Source organism: Mandrillus leucophaeus, unplaced genomic scaffold, assembly GCF_000951045.1.
Source record: "Mandrillus leucophaeus isolate KB7577 unplaced genomic scaffold, Mleu.le_1.0 Scaffold30, whole genome shotgun sequence".
Classification (NCBI taxonomy): domain Eukaryota; kingdom Metazoa; phylum Chordata; class Mammalia; order Primates; family Cercopithecidae; genus Mandrillus; species Mandrillus leucophaeus.
Genome location: NW_012103143.1, coordinates 1,691,435 through 1,711,540, shown reverse-complemented (window position 1 = coordinate 1,711,540; position 20,106 = coordinate 1,691,435). Strand labels below are relative to the sequence as shown.

The following is a 20,106-nucleotide window of genomic DNA, read 5'->3' as shown; positions in this document are numbered from 1 at the left end:
TCGTGCCGCTCTGCTCAGTGCGCGGGGTCCCGGCTCTGCTGTATACGCTGCGGTCCAGCCGCCTGACCGGGAGGCACAAGGGCGACGTCAGGTACAGCGGCCAGGAATTCCTTGCCCTTTGCCGGAGGCCGCGGCTGGCAGGGACCTCGGGCAGGGCACTTAGCCCCTTCGAGCCTCGGTTTTCGCCTCCGTAAAATGGGTCTGGGGAGAGCCCCTACGCCCACGGGCTGCGGCGAGGGATCAGCGATCCGTGTGCCTCGGCTCCAGTGCACCTGCCACGCCCTCACCGCGTAGACCCCTCGTGCTAGTCCCTGCGCGCACGCCTCAGCCGGGGACACCCCTCTGAGCTGTTTCCCGCTAAGAGCGCGGACGCCGCCCCCTGCCGGCGACTACGGAGAGGTTCGGGCCCCGCCCGGCGGGATTTGAGGACATAGTCCCCGAGGACAATGTCAGTGCTACTGGGGCCACCATAGGCCGAATTTGGGTATCTGAGCCCCAGGATCTTCTTGCTCCTGCTGCAGACCCTCTTGTCCTGCGCTGCCCTGGGCTTCTTTTCCTTATCGCCATTGCTCAGGGAGATAAACTGGCCTCCAGAGGTCGTGTGGCTTGCCTGGGGCTTCCCAGCAAACTAGGAGCAGAGGCAGGCGATGCTTTGGTGGGCCACTGGCCCCCCGCACTGCCGACACCCCGACCTCTCCATGGCCCTAAGAGTCCAAGGATCAGACTCCCTGTGTCTGTTTAGTTTCCCAGGCGGCAAGTGCGACCCGGCTGACCAAGACGTGGTGCACACGGCCCTGCGGGAAACCCAGGAGGAACTGGGCCTGGCAGTGCCCGAGGAGCACGTGTGGGGCCTGCTGCGGCCTGTGTATGATCCGGTAAGCCACCTGGCTGAGGCCACCGCCCCCTCATTCACTCACTCTGTGCCTGCCCTGGAGCTAGGCCCCCACGGACCAGGAGAGTGGTCATGGACCCCCACAGGCACAAAGTGTGGAGGGGTGCCCCTAACCTGCCTGGTCACATGCACCACCCCACACAACCCCTTGGGAAGAGATTGGGGAAGCTCTGGTGTCCTGAGTAGAGGTGGCCCAGGGCGATGGGGTGGGCCACCTCTGCTCAGCTTGGTGGATTAGGGTCAGGGAGGCTTCATGGGGTAGGCAGGGATTGAACCTGGGCTTGAATGCCAAGTGGGAGATTGTTCTAAGCAGAGGGAACAGGTCTAGTGCATTTGAGGAGACCTGAGTCAGTCGGCATGGCTGGAGGACACAGGCAGGTGGACCTGAACATCACTACCTAAGGCCTGTGCATGGCAAAGGGGGTCTTCCTCTCACACTCCCCTCCCCAGCCTTCAAACCCAACTGAAGCCATGCTTCTCTGACCGCCTGCCCTCTTCCCCAGCAAAAGGCCACCGTGGTGCCAGTGCTTGCTGGTGTGGGCCCACTGGATCCCCAGAGCCTCAGGCCCAACTCGGAGGAGGTGAGCTGGGGGATGTGAGGGGTTGGACTGTTCCAGTTCTCTGTCTACCCTCTCTGCGTCCTGCCTGCAGGTGGATGAGGTGTTTGCACTCCCGCTAGCCCACCTGCTGCAGACGCAGAATCAGGGCTATACCCACTTCTGCCAGCGTGGCCACTTCCGCTACACACTACCTGTCTTCCTGCATGGACCACACCGGGTCTGGGGCCTCACAGCTGTCATCACCGAGTTTGCCCTGCAGCTGCTGGCACCTGGTACCTACCAGCCCCGCCTGGCTGGCCTGAGCTGGCCAGGGGCTGAGGGCCTGGCCCACCCTCAGCAGCCCCTGGTTTCACCCTGCCAGGCCAGCTCCACTTCAGGACTGAATAAAGGCCTTTGACAGCTCTAGAGCTCCTGCTTGTCCTGTGCTGGGGCCTTGACATTGGGCAGACCACTCCAGGCTGCTGGTTGGGGCTCCTCCTTCCAGTCACGCCATTCCCCACAGCAGTGGACACTTCCTGGGTGCCAAGTACTCGAAGTCAATTCATCTCACCCTCACAACAGCCCATAAGGCGGGGCCAGCACTGTCTCTGGCTGGTGAGACTGCTTTCAGCGGGGATAGACACCTTGCCTAAGGACCCCAGGCTGGGATTGGAACCAGGGCTGTCAGACTCCACAGCCCAGACTCTTAGGCATGCACTGCCCGTGTCTCAGCCTGCACCTCCTGTTCTCTCTGCTGTGCCTGGCTGACCCTGTGCTGGGCTCCGGGATCCCAGAGAGGAGTAAGGTGCACGCATGCCCCTGGGTGTTACTGCAGGGGTCTAACATACAGAGCCCCTGTGTGTGCCAGCTGCTGTGTGGGGGCCATAGCTATGGACCAGTCACATGCTGACCTGCCCTCCAGAGGGGGTGCTCAGTCTAAGGGAGACCTCAGACCAGGTCACACAGATAATCATGTGATTCCACATTAATTAATCACAGATAATAGTGGAATTACATAAGATGTCAACTAGGTAGACCAGGGTTCTGTGAAAGAGTTGAGGGAGTGGGTGGTGTGAACTTGCCATGGCAGGATGGCTGGATCCAGGGGCTCAGGGGCTCTGTTCTTGCTGTGCTCTGCGCTGTGCTGGCCTCAGCCTGGGGAGGTTGTCTCTAGTGCCGAGTGAGAGGTTGAGGAGAGGGCAGCAGCCTCCGTCAGCAGAAAACACGGCCACTCCGCCCGGCCAGTCTAACCCAGAAGTGCACCTCGCTGGCCTGTCTTGAGTCACGTGTCCTTCCCTGAGCCTGTCACATGGCCAGTTGGATTTACAATACATTGATAGATAGCGTCTGGGATGCTTGCCTGGGTAGGAGGGTGAACTCCCTGGACTGAGAAGCAGTGGTTCCCAAAGAACAACTGAGGTTCACACCTTATACAAAAATCAACTCAAAATGGGCTATAAAACCTGAAGCGAACTGGACTCTGTGGCTCATGCCTGTAATCCCAGCACTTTGGTTGGCCAAGGCGGGCCACCGTGACTTCAGGAGTTCAAGACTGGCCTGGTCATACATAGTGAAACCCTGTCTGTACAGAAATACAAAAAAATTAGCCAGGCATGGTGGTGCATGCTTGTAGTCCCAGCTACTCAAGAAGCTGAGATGGGAGGATCGCTTGAGCCCAGGAGGCAGAGGCTGCAGTGAACTGAGATTGTGCCACTGCACTCCAGCCTGGGCAACAGAATGAGATCATATCTTAAAGGGGAAAAAAAAAACAACAGAAACCTGCAATGGTAACACTACTTGAAGGAAACATATGGGGAAAGTTCTAGACATTGGTCTGGGCAATGATTTCTTGGATAGGACCCCAAAAGCAAAGGCATCAAAAGTAAAAATAGACAAATGGGATGGCACCCAACTAAAAAGCTTCTGCACAGCAAAAGAAACAACAAAGTGAGGAGCGAGGCTACAGGATGGGAGAAAATCTTTGTAAACCATACACCTGATAAGGGGGCTGATACCCAAAAGAAACAAGGAACTCAATAACAAGAAACAAATATCCGAATTTAAACATGGGCAAAGCACCTGAACATACATTTCTCAACAGACACATGAAAAAATGTTTAACATTGCTAATCGTGCAGGAAATACAAGTGAAAATCTCAATGAGATACCACCTCACACCTGTTAGAAAGGCTACTACCAAACCATAGGAGATAACAGATGCTCGTGAGGATGTGGAGGAAAGGGAAGCCTTACGTGCTGTCGGTGGAAAGGGAAATGAGCGCAACCATTTTGGAAAATCATATGGCAGTCCCTTAGCACACCAAAAATAGAGGTACCATGTGATCCAGCAACCCCACTTGTGGATGGTATCCACGGGAATTGAAGTCAGCATGCTGAAGAGGTGTCTGCCTCCATGTTCAGTGCAGTGCCATTCACAACAGCTAAGACACGGCAGCAACCCGACTGCCCAGCATCAGACGGATGGATAGGATGGCGTGTCTACACTGTTCAGCCTTAACAAAGATGGCCATTCTATCATTTGTGACAACATGGATGAACCCAGAGGACGATATGCTAAGTGAAGTAAGCTAGGCACAGAATGACGAATACTATACGGTCTGATTTTTATGTGGAATCTGAAAAAGTTGAACTCCTAGAAGCAGAGAAAATGGTGGTCACCAGGAGCTAGAGAGTAGGGGACTAGGGATGGGGAGAGGGGAGACATTGCTCTTAGGGTACAAAGTTCCAGTCAGGAAGAGTAAGCTGAAGGCCCTATTGCACAGCATGGCAAACATCCCTAACAATAGCACCTTGTGTATTTCACAGTTGTTTAAAGAGTACATTTTAAGTGTTCTTTTTTCATTAGCTTGACTGAATCTTTCTACAATGCGTCTTGTAGAAATCACATTTCTACACATATCACATCAGAACATCATATTGTACCCCATAAATATCTATGGTTATGTTGATTAAAAATTAAAAGAATAACTGGGGAGAAGAGAGGAGAGGGAATGCCGGATGATTAAAACCAGCCAAGATCCCCTGCAGGGGGTGACCCAGAAACCAAAGGTGAGTAGGAGTGGCCCAGTTTGGGAGGGGAGTGGGCTCTCACTGTGAGATGCCAAGGGGACACTCCTTGGTGAGGTGAAAAGGGGTCGCGCCTCATCAAAGGGTTCGGATTTTATTCCAAGCAGGGGTGGAGGTGGGATGATCTGGTTCATGTTTCAGAGTGTAAACTGGCCACCCCCGCAGGGCTCAATCACAGGGGCCCCTTCCTGTGGCTCCCCTCCCACTTTCCCATGCACCCCCTCCCCTCCTCCTATGCGCTCCCTCCTTCCCACTAACCACTTATCACCTCCACAGCCCTCTGTCACCTCCGGGCCTCCAGCCTTCTCACCTGGGAGCAGAGCCACATGATGGTGGTAAAAATAACTCCCTTTGACAAAGTGTGAAGGGGGCAGAGGAAGGAGGGAAGCTGAGCCCCAGCGCTAGGAAGGAGCTCTGGGAGGGTTCTGAGCTCTGGGTCACCCTCGCTCACTGGGGACACAGCAGTCAGGGGCTCTACCCCCGAGAGTGCACACCCATTGCCAGCAGCAGCGACTCCCACTGGGTGAAGTAGCTCCCAAAGCGGTAAGGACTGGGAGCTGGACTGACTCCTGACACACCCAGTCCCCTCCAAAGCCTGCCACGACCCTCCAGGCTGGGGACTCCCCTAGCCCCTCCCCCAACCCTGCGCTCTGTCCTCAGGCCCCCTGCATGGTATCAGCGATGCTTCTTCACCCCATCTCCGAGGCCGGGTGTGTTCCCCCCAGCCCCAGTCCTCAGGCATTTCTCTGAGTCCTCGCCCCCCGTCGGGGTCCCCATGGCGGGCACGGCGGCAGCAGGTGGGCGGCCTCCCCGGGTGAGCATGCTGGAGCACATGGCCATCGATGTGAGCCCGGGCCCCATCCGGCCCATCCGCCTCATCTCCCACTACTTCCCGCACTTTTACCCTTTGACGGAGCCTACCCTGCACCCTCCGGACCAGCGCCCCGCGGCGGCGTCCACCATCCGCTCTGCACCCCAGCCGCAGCCCGACCCAGAGCCAGAGAGAGACTCAGACGACAGCAGTGAGTAGGGGCGGGAGGAGGGGACACCCTGAGCTCAGTCCAGCCAGGAGGGGCATTGGGGTGTCCCTGCCATCTGGCCGTGGAGGGGCAAGGCAGGAGGTATGTGCCATGGGTGGGGGCAGATTGAGCTGAGGTAGGAGGTGACCCTGCCTGCCACCTGCCTTTAGCTGCCCTGGCCACCCTGGAGTTCACACTTCTTTTTGATGCGGACAACAGTGCCTTGCACTGCACAGTTCATCGTGCCAAGGTGAGGATGGGGGTGGGCGTCCCTGGGACAGAGGGCTGGGCCACAGGCCTATCTCATACCCACTGTCTGTTCCCAGGGCCTCAAGCCGTTGGCCTCAGGCTCCGTGGACACCTATGTCAAAGCGAATCTGCTGCCAGGGAACAGCAAGGTGAGGGCAAGCCCCAGGCCCCCACTGCTGCCCTCTGGTGGAACATCCAGCCTGCGGCACCCACCTGGCTCTGCTTGGCTCCTCCCCACCCCCCAAGGCCTGGGTCCCAGTTGCTGGGTTGTGCAAATAGTGGGAGGTCCTACCAGGGAGGCAGGGTAGGGGGTTGGAGGATGGTCTTAACCCTAGGAGGCCCTGACCCACCCTGCTTGGGCCCTAGGCCAGCCAGCTTCGGACACGCACCATTTGAGGTACGAGGGTACCTGTCTGGGAGGAGACACTCACCTATCACGGCTTCACCCGCCAGGATGCTGCGTGCAAGACCCTTAGGTGAGGATCCAGCCTGGGCCACCTGGGGGTGGAGCAGAGGGATGGGGCTGGCCTGGCCAGGTCTGACCTGGGCGGCCACCAGGCTGTGTGTGTGCGAGGACCCATGGCTGCGGCGACGGCGGCGGGTACCTCCCCTAGGGGAGCTGCAGGTGCCCCTGAGGAAGCTGGTGCCAAACCGAGCCAGGAGCTTCGACATCTATCTGGAGAAGCGGAGGCTGGTAAGTGGGGCTGGAGCACAGGGTGGGGCTGCAGGGGCCAGGAATCTTGTGATGGGAGCTAGAGGGGAGGAATAGGGAGGGGGACCTGGGCAGCATCTGGCCAGGATGACCGGGCTGTCTTCCCTTTCAGGCCAAGAGGCCCAAGAGCCTGGACACAGCCCGCGGCATGTCCCTCTATGAGGTGGGTAGGACGGCTGGGCTGAGCAGGGATGAGGGGGCAAGCCTGGTGGCAGGGGCGTAGGGGGCTTGGAGGAACCTGAGGCCAGCTCTCACAGGCCCTGTGAGCCCTCATTGTCCCAGGGGACAGCCAGGTCCCCAATGGCAAAGTGAGGGTGACTCCCTTGCCAGGGCAGCCCCGAGGAGCTGTGGGGCACTGGGACAAGCAGAGCCCTTCAGGGCACAGCCGGGCAGACACCTGCCTTGAGGCAGAGGCTGCAACTGGCGGCATTTATCCATGGCCTGAGATGGGAGGCTGGGCAAGGTGGAAGAGAAGACAGACGGGCGGGGCTCACTGGGTGGGGTCTGGCCCTGAGGGGAGTGTGGGGACCACTCCTGGGGCAGGCCGTCCTAGACAGGCCCTTGTCCGGAGGCAGTGAGGGTGACTGCAGAGGTTTCTTTGACGCCACTGGAGACCAAAGACCTAGCTAGAACCCCTGTGGTCAGTGGGGGAGGCAGGTGGGATGCTGACAGCAGGGCCCCCTACCAGCTCCTCCCCAAAGTGCCGGGTGCCCTGCCCTCTGGTGGAACCACAAGTTGCTGCAGCTGTTGATTAGCTAAGCCCAAGTGGCTGAGGCCCACCAAGGTGGCACGAACAGGCCACTTCTCCCAGCGCCAGCCCTGTGTACCCTCTGCCCCAGATCCCAAGCACAACAGCGCCCAGAGCATGGTGGGTGCTGACAGAGCACTCCCGCATTCCTGACAGCCGCCTGTGAACAAGGTGGTGGGGCTTTCTGCAAAGGGAAACCTACCCTGCGGGTGAGAGCAGCACATCCTCCTGGGGCTTCCTCCCTGAGCCTGTTCAGAAGCACCAGGGCCCAGAGTGTGGCAAAGAACACTCAGAATCTGGTCCCCAGGGAAGTAAGGGGTGAAGAGGGTGGGGTTTTGAAGAGATCTGCTTCTCCTTGGGAAGTGAACATCCTCTCAGAGCCACTTGCCTACAGGGATGGCTACGGGCACCGGATGGGAGACCACTTAGGGAGCTCCTGGCATGTCAGCCAGTTCCCTTCCCCTCCATGACAGACGTATCTGACTGGTCATGTGGTCAGCAAGCCTCACCTTTGGTCAGGCCCTGGAGGGTACAGCTGACCCATAGGACCACTTCCACGGCACTGTGCGAGTGGCTGTATTGGGAAATGAAGCCATTGCCCCTGATTTCTTTGGGGCCAGGTTGAGCTTTCCTGCCCAGAGCGCGGAGGCTAAAGGGGCTGGGCTTTGGGCTGGATGGGGGCTGACCTCAGCCTACACCTGCAGGAGGAGGTGGAGACAGAGGTGGCCTGGGAGGAACATGGGCGCATCCTGCTGTCACTGTGCTACAGCTCTCAGCGGGGTGGCTTGCTGGTGGGTGTGCTGCGCTGCGTCCACCTGGCCCCCATGGATGCCAATGGTTACTCGGACCCCTTTGTGCGCCTGTGAGTGAATGGGGTGGGCAGGTGGGAGGTGAGGACAAGACGGTGGCTCCTCACCTCTCCAGGGCCACACCTAACCTGCCAATCCTCCCCGATCAGTTTCCTGCATCCAAATGCAGGGAAGAAATCTAAATTCAAGACCAGTGTTCGCAGGAAGACCCTGAACCCCGAGTTCAATGAGGTGAGCCAGGACCAGGCAGGTCCCAGCCAACCCTGGCCTTGACATGCTGAGCCACTCCCCTGCTGAGGCCTGCTTCTTAAACTTTGGGAGAGCCAAGGCTGCCTCCTTCCCGCCTCTCTGCCCTTCTCCCTGCAGGAATTCTTCTACTCAGGCCCACGGGAGGAGCTGGCCCAGAAGACGCTGCTAGTGTCTGTGTGGGACTATGACCTGGGCACGGCTGATGACTTCATTGGTGAGTGGGAACATGAGGAGCTGGGGTGGGGGCCCAGTAGGCTACTGGCGGTTCCTGACCCATCCCCCATGGCAGGCGGGGTGCAGCTGGGCAGCCATGCCAGTGGGGAGTGCCTGCAGCACTGGCTTGAGTGCCTGGGCCACACTGACCACCGCCTGGAGCTGTGGCACCCACTGGACAGCAAGCCTGTCCAGCTCAGCAACTAGCCCAGGGGCCCTGCCTGCCGCCCCTCCACTACAGCTGCCTGAAGCGTCCCCACAAAAATGATGGAGGTTGGGGCTGCCTCACCCATCACGCCCCCCAGTCCCAAGTCAGAGAGGTGTTTCCTCTCTCCCCGCTTTCACATTCACCGCCCCCCAATCATGGAGCCGAAATAAACATCTCTTTCAAGCCAGACGAGACCCTGTCCTTCCTCTGGCCACGAGCCAGACTGGGCCCTGTTCTCCCCTCCCACCCTTGAGGATCCGGTGCTGGGTAAAGGGTAAAGAGCACAGTCACAGCAGCTGCAGCGGGAGGGTGGGCAGCACTCGCTTTATTGTCCAGCATTCCAGACGGACAGACACAGGACAGCAGGCCAGGGTGGTGGGCTAAGAGGCAGCCTGCCGGGCCTGATGCTGCTGGGCAAACCGCTGCATCCGTTCCTCAAGCTCCGGCCGAAAGTGACGGATCAGACCCTGGGGTCGGTGGGGGGACTGTGTGAAACAGAGTCCAAAAATCCCCCAACACCCTGGGCCCTTGATGCCACCCACCCTCCGCGCTACGCAGAAGGGCGGTGAATACCTGCACAGGCCAGGCAGCCCCGTCACCCAGAGCACAAATGGTGTGGCCTTCTATCTGCTTGCTGATCTCCCACAGGGAGTCAATCTCGGCTGGCCGGGCGTCCCCCCTCACGAAACGAGCCATCACCTTGTTCATCCAGTCCACACCTGCAGCCACAGCCACAAGAGAGGGCCTGATGATCTCCCCAGCCAGGATGTGGGATGGTGCTTGAGGGGTGCAGGCCACATGGTGGGGTGGAGGTTAAGTGAAGCCACGGCAAGCAAACCCCCAGCCTGCCCGCTGCTCACCCTCGCGGCATGGGGTGCACTGGCCACAGCTCTCGTGCTTATAGAACTCAATGAGGCGGGCGATGGCTTTCACGATGTCCGTCTGGGTGACAAGGGGCAATCAGCAGGCATCCATGGCCAGACAGAAGCCTGGGCCTCAACCCCCTAGTGATAGCCCCTCCCCCAGTTCCAGAAGCTCTTCCCAGCCCACCCAGCATTCTGGCCTCCTCCAGCCTCCCTGGGCCCCCTGTGCTGCCCAGACTCCGGGGTATTCTCCTCAGAGCGGCCTTCCTCCCTCCTCTTCCACCTTGCTTTACCTCAGGCTGCAGGAACTAAGACCTGAGTGCTGGCAAGAGGGTTTTCTGGGAGGCCCAGGGAGGAAGACAGCAACCAGGAGGGCAGGGACCGGGGCTGGTGTGTGAACCCTTACCGAGCGGTCCATGACGATCACCGCAGCTGTGCCCAAGCCTGTCTGTGCCTGCACCAGCGCGTCGAAGTCCATCAGCACCGTCTCACACACAGACTTGGGGATCAGTGGGGTAGACGAGCCGCCGGGAATCACAGCAAGGAGGTTGTCCCAGCCGCCCGTGACACCCCCTGGGGCCCCAAGTCAGTCCCCAAAGGGATGCATGGTCAGGGCTGGGGCCGGCACACCTGCCTCGTCCTGACCCCAGGCCCTTAGTCAGCCCCTAGACCCAGCCCCGTCTCCTGAGGCCTCCCGCTCAGGCTCTCTTCATGGACACCTGTCCACCCACATCCTGGCTGGCCCCAGGCCTTACCAGCATGCTTCTCAATCAGTTCTTTCAAGGGCACAGACATCTCCTCCTCCACAGTGCAAGGTTGGTTGACATGGCCAGAGATGTTGAATAGTTTGGTGCCTGAGTTGCGCTCTCTGCCAAAGCCAGCAAACCAGGTGCCCCCACGGCGGCAGATGGTGGGGGACACTGCCACTGTCTCCACGTTGGCCACAGTTGTGGGGCAGCCAAACACTCCTTCAGGGAAATGGGAAGACAACTGGTGGCTGCTAGTGGGTGGGGCAAGTTTCCTGGCAGGGAGGTGTGTCCCAGGGTCTTGCTCCCATGGCAGAACCCCTGCTCTAATATCCCCTTATCATTCTTATCCCTGCTGGACCCCAAACTCCAGAGATGCCTCATTGCCTTGTTCACCACCATGCCCTTAGCCTCAGAACAGGCACTGTGAAGGTGGAGCCACAGAGCAGCATGGGTGTGGGGGGACCGAGGCAGGAGGAGGGACTGCAGGCAGCCCTGGGGGAGCCTGTGTATTGTTGCCAGCCTACTCTTTATCTGACCCCAGCCGGGAAGGCACTCAGAAATCCCTAAGAACAATTCGAAGGGAACCTAGCCAGATCCCGGGTGTCACAGGACACAGTCTGACCCAGGGTTACGCCAGGCCTTACCCACGTCTGCAGGGAAGGGGGGCTTCAGGCGGGGCTTGCCCTGCTTGCCCTCGATGGACTCGATGAGCGCTGTCTCCTCTCCACAGATGTAGGCCCCAGCCCCGCGCACCACAAACACGTCAAAATCATAGCCAGATCCACAGGCATTCTTGCCAATCAGACCTGCCTCATAGGCCTCTCGGATGGCCACCTGCAGGACAAAGGTGTGACTTTCCCAGCCGACCCCCAGCCCAGCAGTCAGCCTATAACTTCAGGAGTCATGAAGCCCTTGAAGGCCTCCTACGGTGAGGCTCCTAATGCTCCTGGTATAAAAAATTTTGCTAACTTAGTAAAACAAATTGGAAAACTTGACTATAATCTGCAACAGATATGCAAGAAGGAACACGTAAGTAAGCTGCTTTGCTGCCAGGAAAATAAAAGTGAAGTAGCTATTATCAGGTCTCCTAACTACCCCAGTTTGTAAGGAAAAATAAAAGTCTTTATAAAATTAAACTAAAAATTTAATTGCCTATTATCCTTATTGCCTTAACCTATTTTATTTTTCTGTATTTCCTACAGATATAAGTATTATTCATAGTTCCAAGCAATGAACATAATGTATTTTCTCCAAATAGGAATTATTTATATTTATAGTTATTCAGCTCTCTTGCTAAACACATAGTTCCACTTATGTTCTTCTTGCTACTTGTTGTTATAATAAATACTATTATTTTTGAAGCAAAAAAAAAAAAAAATCATACCAGCAGCATTAGGAGCCCTGGAAGGTGGCTTTGGGAGCCAAGTCCCATTAGGGATGCATGCAAGACTGGCCACCACTCCCCCAGTTCAACCATTGAGACCAGGCGCTAACACCTCAGAACGACTGTGCTGGGTGAGGGGTGTGTAAGTGCACACTGAGCACCTTCTCATCTGCCCACGTCTCTCCCTGCCCACCTGCAGATTGGAGGCCTCATTGTAGAATTCCCCTCGGATGTAGATATAGGCGGCGCGGGCGCCCATGGCCCGGCCCCCAACCAGGCAGCCTTCCACCAGCTTGTGAGGATCATGGCGTATGATCTCCCGGTCCTTGCAGGTGCCTGGCTCCCCCTCGTCTGCGTTCACCACCAGATACTTGGGCCTGCAGGGGCCCACAGGTCAGAGAGGCTACAGGGCCACCAGGGCTGGGTCTTCAACTCCATGCTACCCCACTCCACCCAGGGAGGCCTCAAAGATGTCTCCTCAGACAGCCAATCCTTCACTGCCCTCCCAACATGTCCCAGGGGCTCTGCTTGCTCACCACCAAATGACAGGGAGCTTACTGCCTATTCTATCTTTGGGCAGCTATAACCACAAGAAAGGTCTTCATTCAGCTCATCCAAACATCTCTCCTTGTGTCTGCCCCTGAGACCAGATTCTGCTCTTGGTGACAAAGAGCATTCCTCAAGCTCTACCACCAAAAGGAGGTAAAGCAGGTGACATTTATCATTTGCTTTATGTGCCAACCAGCATACAGGCCAAAAGCTGTATGAACATTATCTCTTTAATCCTTGCATGGTATCACTGTACCTATTTACAAAAAAGAAGCTAAGATTCACAAAGGCCAGGAAATTGCCCAAAGCTCTATGATTAGGAGGCAGAGCTAGGATTTGAACAAAGTCTGCCTGAGTCAAAATCATGTGTTGATTCTGCTACGTAAGTCTCCCCTGTGGAAGTCCACAGAGTAAGTCCCATCCATTTAAGGCCTGGGAACATGTGCCCACCTCATTCATGCTGTTTTTAATTAAAGAGCCCAAAGGCCCAGGGAAGCCCCAGCCACCCCTAAGGTCTCTCCCACAGCCACATCTGCCCCACTCCCCAACACACACCTGCCATCTGAGGGCTTATTCATGAAGCTCCACTTGAGGCCAGTGGGGAAGCCAGCGCCTCCACGGCCTCGCAAACCCGATGTCTTGATCTCACCCAGGATCCAATCGGGCCCCTTCAGCAGGATCTCCTTTGTCTTGTACCAGTCACCTCGACTCAGGGCACCTTTCAGCCTGGACAGAGTAGGGAAGGCAGTGAAGGGGACGCCTTGCTCCGGGACCCAACACACGAAGGGCACTGTCTCACCTCCAGTCATGGCGGCCGTACAGGTTGGTGAAGATCCGGTCTTCATCCTTCAGCGAGCCAAATGAGGTTTTCTTGGGTGCTGTCTGGGGAGACAGAGGGTCAGGAGGCCCAGCAGCGCTCTGGGGCCATGAGGGATTGGGCCAGAAGCTACAGAATCTTGGGTCTCCCTATTTAGGAGGGGCTGGGCTAGGGCTAGGGGAGCATCTATAGCATCACAGCTACCACTGCCACTTAGTAACCTTCTTTTTTTTTGAGACAGACTCTTGCTCTGTTGCCCAGGCTGGAGTGCAGTGGCATAATCTCAGCTCACTGCACCCTCCACCTCCCAGGTTCAAGTGATTCTTGTGCCTCAGTCTCCGGATAGCTGGGATCACAGGCATTCACCACCACGCCAGGGTAATTTTTGCATTTTTAGTAGAGACGGGGTTTCACCATATTGGCCAGGCTGGTCTCGAACTCCTGACCTCAAGCGATCCACCCGCCTCAGCCTCCCAAAGTGCTGGGATTACAGGCATGAGCCACCGCACCCGGCCATTAGTAAGCATTTTTGTTTAGCAGATACTGGATGGAAGCATTTTACATTCAAAATCCCATTTCATCCTCATAACAACTCTGATAGGAACGATTTTCTCTATTTCACAGAGGAGAAAACTGAGGCTCGGAGCAAAAGGAACTTATGGAACGTCTCACAGTCAAAAGCAGCAGGTCGAATTTGAGCCCAGGTCTGTTGGTGGCCAAAGCCCACACCTGCATCACGGCACCACACCGCCCCACAAGCCGAGTGTGGGCATGGCCCTTTCCTGGCCTGGCTTCGGGTAGGCCAGGGGCCTTTTATATTCCTAACTCGGCCGAAGAGGCGAAACGTGTTTACTAATGGGAAAGAAATGCCTCCCTAACACACACATGATGGAGCGGCTCACTTAGGATGAAAATGAGGAGCCCCACGACCCAGTGGAGAGCGCCCCAGCTAAGGGCGATGGGATTCCCATCCGTGTAAGAGCACTTTTCAGCCACTTCAGGGTGCAGAGCAGTGGACAGGAAATCAGGAGGTGCGCATCCCTAAATGGGGCAATGACCCCTTCACGCCCTACAAGGCTGTAACAAAGAAGGAATGAAAACAAGGGCGCTTCATAACCTGCAAAACTTCCGCCAGGCCGAGGACTGTGAAACAAGGGAAGCCAGCAAGCCGGCGGGCCAAGGGAGTCGGCCCCGCGATGGGACCCGTTCCCCTACTTCAACCAGGCCGGAGCGGGAGTCTTCCCGCCTGGCCTGGGGAGAAGGGCTCTCCAGAGGCCACTTCAGACCCCAGGGACTGCTCGTGCACAGGCGCGGCCGCGACACCGGGCCCCGAAAACCCCTGGCCCCAGCCAGGCCGGGCCTCACCGTGTCGCCGCTGAAACGCACAGATACCCGCGAGGGGAGCGACCCGCCGAGCAGCCGCCGTGCTGCCAGCATCGCGGGGGGCCAGCTGGGTCACCTCAAGCTGTCACCTTCACAGCACTCAAGCTGAGGAACCGGCGCGATAGAAACGCTAGGTGGCGCACAGGAAAGACGTCACGCTCCCGACGCCGGCGCCGCGCACTGGCATCGCTGCACCCCTTCCGCTTCGCCCACGGCCCCGCTTCCTTGGGGGAGGGCGGAGAGGCCAAAGCCCTGGCGCCGGGACTTCTGGGAGATGTGGTCCCGCCGGCCTAGGGCCCGCCTTCCTCCCTTTGCCGGGCTGGCATTTAGTGGCGGCTGTCCCCACTGCTCTTTCGCGCCCTCCTTAGCCCGCTTCACTTCGTGGACTACGCCCGCTGGCTCCCAGCCTTTCATGCCACGAGTAAACAAAACTCGCATGTTGCCTTCTGCTGGGTCCTGGTGTGTTCCACTTTCTATGGATTTGGCGTTTAGTGTGCACCTGCTGTATGCATCGGTGTATCATGGGAAGAGGGAGAAGTCAGGCAGGCCACAGCCCGATCCTCACGACTACGTTGCAGTTATTCTGCCCAGTCTGAGCCCTGCCAGACTGTGGACTTCCCCACCCTGGGCGTCCGTGTGCTTGAGGAAGGACTGCAGACTCCAAGGCAGGGGGTTGTTCGCAGAGGTCTCCCCGGAGGGCCTCTCACGGAGTTCTCGGCTGGAGTGAGGCAGAGAGGATGCAGATGGTCAGTGCATGGCACATCCTTTTGCTGGCGCAGCTGTGTGGGCGGCAAGCCACCCAGGTGCTGAGGCAAGAGACCCAGGGCACGAACTGTTCCAGCGTAATAAAATATATAAAATAAGAATAGTTATACTAGATATAGATCATAGATATGATTATGTATGAATATCAATCATTAGTTTGTTGTAATTACTCTTTATTCCAATATTATAATAATCCTCGCTCTACAATCATAACCTAGAAAAAACCAGGCCATACAGAGATAGGAGCTGAAGGAACATAAAAGTGACCAGAAGACAAGAATGTGAGCCCTCTGTCACGCCCAGACAGGGCCACTAGAGGTCTCTTTGGTCTAGCAGTAATGCCAGCGTCTAGGAAGACGCCCGTTGCCAAGTGGACCATGGTCTAGAAGTAGCATCAGTGCCAAGGAAAAACACCCGCTAGTTAGCAGAACGGGAAAGGGACTCTACTCCTCCACCTCTTGTGGAGGGCCTGCTCCCGCCCGCAGTTATCCGGAGGCCTGACCGTCTCCCTGTGATGCTGTGCTTCAGTGGTCACACTCCTAGTCCGCCTTCATGTTCCAGAGGCCTTTTAGATAGCAGTAGCAAAATTAACAAAAGTACTAAAAGTCTCTAATATGCAGAAATAATGACATAAGCTGTCTCTCTCTCTCTCTCTCTCTCTCTCTCTCTGCCTTGCCTGCCAGGCAGGGAGGGGCCCCCTGTACAGTGGACACGTGACCCACATGCCCTCACCTATCATTGGAGATGGCTCACACTCCACTCCTTACCCTGCCCCTTTGTCTTGTATCCAATAAATATCAGCACAGCCTGGCATTCGGGGCCACTACGGGTCTCCGCATCTTGGCGGTAGTGGTCCCCTGGGCCCAGCTGTCTTTTCTTTCATCTCTTTGTCTTATGTCTTTATTTCTACAACCTCTTGTCTCCGCACAAGGGGAGAAAAACCCACCGACCCTGTGGGGCTGGTCCCTACACCGCTGAGTTCTCTCAGCCCTTTTCAGGAGAGTCCAGCACTTTGTGCTTCTGCCCAAAATCCTGGCATGGTCCCTGCTGCCTTTGGAATCAGCCGCTGGACCAGGATTTAAGGGCTTTGCAGCCCCGTCCTTCGCCAGGGTCATCACGCCCAGGACACTGCTGTGAACCCCACCCCCGTCCCCCAAGACTCCTTCCTGCCATCATTAGACTTTAGGGTGTTTGTGTTGCTGTCCCCCTCCCTCGGTTTTCCCCTGACCTGGGGAGGTCCCTCTGTCCTTTGCCTTCCCAGGAGGACTTGGAAGCCTGATGAACTCATCTTTTTCAGTTTCCTGGAACCCTCTGCTGTGGTCCTCGTGATGAGAGTGACCTTTCTGGCCTGCTCTCCCCAGCTGTTTTCCAGTCCTCCTGGGAAGGAACCATCTCTGTTCTTTTGTGCTGTAATCATCCTTTCTGATCTCTCTAAAATGTGCTATTCACAAAACTCCTTTGCAGCTATTTTTCTCACATACCCCACAGCAGCCCCACAAGGTGTTCACTCCATTTTGTCCATGAAAAAACTGAGGCTCAGGGGGATTTTGTCCTTTGTCTGTGGGCATGAAGCTGCTGAGTGGTGGAGCTGGACTGGAATCTAGGCGTTTCTTCCCTCCCACAGTGCCCCGCACAGAAAAGCCTACAGAACAACTGACACGCATGTGACGGTCACTGTGGACGTCAGTGACATTCCCAAGAGAGGCACCAAGAGCATCTCTCCCCTGTCTGAGGTTGCCCAGACAGGTAGGGTAGTATCAGGCCCAGAGCCCAGGAGTCCTGGCTGCCAGCCCCAGGCCCCCTCTCTTGGGCAAGGAAAGAGGTTGCCTAGGCAAAGCTGGGGATTACACAGCTAATCCGGGCTCAGACCTGAGTCCTCGGATCCCTCCCTTTGGGGCAGAAGAAGGGGGGCGGGTTGGAGCCATGGGGTGGATTCCTTCCTCATCTCTCTCTAACTGGGTCAAAGGAATACAGGCTGAAGGAGAGGCAGATTGGGGATGCTGGGGACAGGAGATGCTGGGCATGGAGGGATGGGAAATGGAGAGTGAGGGGCAGGATCCTCTGTTCATTCAGTGGCAGGCTCTGTGCCAAGCACTTGCCATGTGTTACCTCCTTAATCCTCCAAAACTCCAGTCTCAGGAATGATGAGCCCTGTTTTCAGAAGCAGAGTGTCAGCATGGCTGCAGGATGACACAACTGCCAGAACTCGGCCTGAGGTCTCCTAATGACAAATCCCCCACTGGTCCCCACCCACTGGAGCACGTGCTTGCCAGGCTTCTCAAGTGAAGAAGGAGATCCACTCTGATGTCGTCTCCCAGGAGCCTCCTCTGCAGCATCTCAGGTCCTGGCTCTCACCTCCTCAGCACCCATCCCATCCTGTGTCACTCTGTGTATCAGCCTCCCCCACCAGCCTCCAGACCACAAGCCACGGGGTATCAAGGGCTTGTTCCTGTTCCACTGATCCCACATCCACTGTGTCTATCTGGTCAACTTTACCTTCCAAACATTCCCAGCACAGTGAGAGATGGCTGTGGCCCTGTCATCTCTCTCCTGAAATTAACAATGTGTCCTTGGGGTCTCCCACCCTCATATTTTGGCTTCTCCAGCCCCTTCTCTGCAAACATGGAACAGTGGGATTATTATAAATCTCAGACCCGTTTTGCCCCTTTCCTGCCTGAGAGTTTTTGTGGTTCCCCACTGCCCTCAGAACAAAGCTGAAGAGCCTTGGGCCTGCCATTCCAGGTCCTTTGTGGCTGCCACCTGTCGACCTCCCCAGTTCCAGCTCCTTTGGTTTTGCCTATACAAGCTGGATCTGCACCAGAGGCTCTGTCTTCCTCCCGACTTGGCCCTACTCCTCCTAGGAGCCCTTTGGACATCACCTCCCCCAGGAAGTTTTCTGCAACCACCCTACAACCATCCCTACAAACTTCTTAAAACCAATTAGGGAAGAAGTAGGGGGGAAAGATGAAAATAAACCAAGCCTTCAGCACACTCAGCATTCATCATGAGGTCAGCTGCTCTCTAACCTACTTCCTCGTGGCTGTTTGGTGCCTGTTGTCCCGGAGTCACAAAGACCCTAGATTATAGCTGCGCTTAACTGCTGTATAAATAACAACTTGAACATGAAATGTTAAATTTTCCTTTTGAAATATTCCTCCAGGTCCTGCATGCTGATAAAACTACTGACTCAGCTGGTCCCCATGAGGAGCTGGCTCACCTAAGGATGCGGTTTCCAATCCCAATTATTTCATGCCCCTTGCTCGAATAATCAACAATCCCAAATATCCAGCCCTTTGCCCTCCACAATCTCCTTAAAAAACCCAGCCCAAAACTCCTTGGGGAGATGGATTTGAAGGTCTCTTCCCATCTCCAAACTTGGTGCCCTGCAATCCTTAAACTCTTTCTCTGCTGCAAACCCTGCTATCTCAGTGTAATTGGTCTGTTACTGCATACATATGGGCATACAAACCTGCTAGTCCTACAACAACCCCATGCAACTATTTTGTGCATCTATTGTCAGGCCCAGTGTGAGGAAGGCATGATCAGATCTTCCCCAACCCCCAGCACAGAGCTTCTCAAGGGAAGGACTTACTCAATATTGTAATCAAATATTATATTTGGAAAATGAAAAACATCAATTTTTTTCCTGCATTTGAAATTGAATACCAAAAAAGCAAGAAAAAAGTAATAACATATTATGACCATCCTAACAATACCCGTTACTGTTTCTACGTGATTATTTTAAAAATATTTATTTATTGAGATGGAGTCTCGCTCTTGCCACCCAGGCCAGAGTGCAGTGGTACAATCAGCTTGCTGCAACCTCCGCCTCCTGGGTTCAAGCGATTCTCCTGCCTCAGCCTCCCAAGTAGCTGGGATTACAGGTGCACACCACCACACAGGCTAATTTTTGTATTTTTAGTAGAGACAGGGTTTCACCATGTTGACCAGGCTGGTCTTGAACTCCTGACCTCAGGTTATCCACCCACCACAGCCTCCCAAAGTGCTGGAATTACAGGCGTAAGCCACTGTTGAGAAATAGTAAGGATGGTGTCTCTTCCTTTCTAATATCAGGTATCTCGTTTCCTTTCATTATTGCACCAACTAAAAACTTCAGGATAAGGCTGAATAGTGGTGATAGCAAGCTTCCTTATCTGGGGTGTGACTTTAATGGGAATGTGTAAAGGTTTGATATTATAAACCAAAAAGAAAATTCTAAGCCCCTCACCCTTCCGAGTGGACCCCTCCTCTCAGCAAGCGCTTTCCAAAGTTAACCTGAAAAGCTAGTTCAGGCCACGATGAAAAGGGGAGCTGGACATGCCTCATTACACCCTCCTCTCTTTTGGAATTACTGATAGAACAGACTCTTACGTCTGACAAGGAACATTGATGATCTATTCTCTCCGAAGCCTGCTACCTAGAGGCTTTATCTGCATGACAAAACCTTGGTCTCCACAACCCCTTTGTAACCTAGACATTCCTTTCTGTTGATCACTCTTTCAACTGATTGCCAATCAGAAAAATCTTTGAATCCACCTAGTACCTGGAAGCAGCCCGCAACCTGCTTCCTATGTTTGGAAACTTACGCAGGGCGCTGTGGCTCACGCCTGTAATCCCAGCACTTTGGGAGGCCGAGGCGGGTGGATCACCTGAGGTCAGGAGTTCAAGACCAGCGTGGCCGATATGGTGAAACCCCGTCTCTAATAAAAATACAAAAAAAATTAGCCGAGCGTGGTGGCGCGCACCTATAATCCCAGCTACTCGGGGGGCTAAGGCAGGAGAATCGCTTGAACCCTGGAGACGGAGGTTGCAGTGAGCTTAGATCGCGCCACTGCACTTCAGCCTGGCGACAGAGTAAGACTTCATCTCAA

The 20,106-nt window shown here is 55.8% G+C and overlaps 3 protein-coding genes and 1 pseudogene across 4 annotated transcripts; 3 read left to right on the top strand and 1 right to left on the bottom strand.

The window, feature by feature from the left end:
• Positions 1-5: 5 nt before the first annotated feature.
• On the top strand, positions 6-1,857 carry NUDT8 (nudix (nucleoside diphosphate linked moiety X)-type motif 8; the record flags this gene model as incomplete). The annotated part of the gene is made up of 4 exons (XM_011987079.1): positions 6-91; positions 743-875; positions 1,396-1,473; positions 1,544-1,857. Coding segments are annotated over 4 exons (603 nt in total), but the record flags the coding sequence as incomplete, so codon positions are not given.
• A 3,436-nt stretch (positions 1,858-5,293) lies between these two features.
• LOC105544518 (double C2-like domain-containing protein gamma) lies at positions 5,294-8,907 on the top strand. Its single transcript, XM_011987078.1, is given in 10 exon segments — positions 5,294-5,540; positions 5,708-5,787; positions 5,864-5,935; positions 6,153-6,262; positions 6,345-6,480; positions 6,611-6,661; positions 7,951-8,108; positions 8,205-8,286; positions 8,422-8,518; positions 8,594-8,907. Coding segments are annotated over 10 exon segments (1,164 nt in total). The 3' UTR covers positions 8,725-8,907.
• A 122-nt stretch (positions 8,908-9,029) lies between these two features.
• NDUFV1 (NADH dehydrogenase (ubiquinone) flavoprotein 1, 51kDa) lies at positions 9,030-14,677 on the bottom strand. Of its 2 annotated transcripts, none has more exons than XM_011987031.1 (10): positions 14,453-14,677; positions 13,070-13,152; positions 12,826-12,996; positions 11,915-12,098; positions 10,982-11,171; positions 10,344-10,556; positions 9,995-10,161; positions 9,586-9,667; positions 9,299-9,444; positions 9,030-9,192 (listed from the first exon to the last, which is right to left on the bottom strand). In XM_011987031.1, the coding sequence occupies exons 1-10, from the start codon at positions 14,522-14,524 to the stop codon at positions 9,106-9,108; spliced, it is 1,395 nt and encodes a 464-aa protein (XP_011842421.1). In that variant the 5' UTR covers positions 14,525-14,677; the 3' UTR covers positions 9,030-9,105. The 2 variants fall into 2 exon arrangements, with proteins under 2 accessions (XP_011842421.1, XP_011842422.1); XM_011987032.1 differs by having other exon boundaries at positions 14,480-14,677.
• Positions 14,678-17,422: 2,745 nt separating this feature from the next.
• Positions 17,423-18,179, top strand: LOC105544480 (annotated as a pseudogene).
• The last annotated feature ends 1,927 nt before the right edge of the window (positions 18,180-20,106 follow it).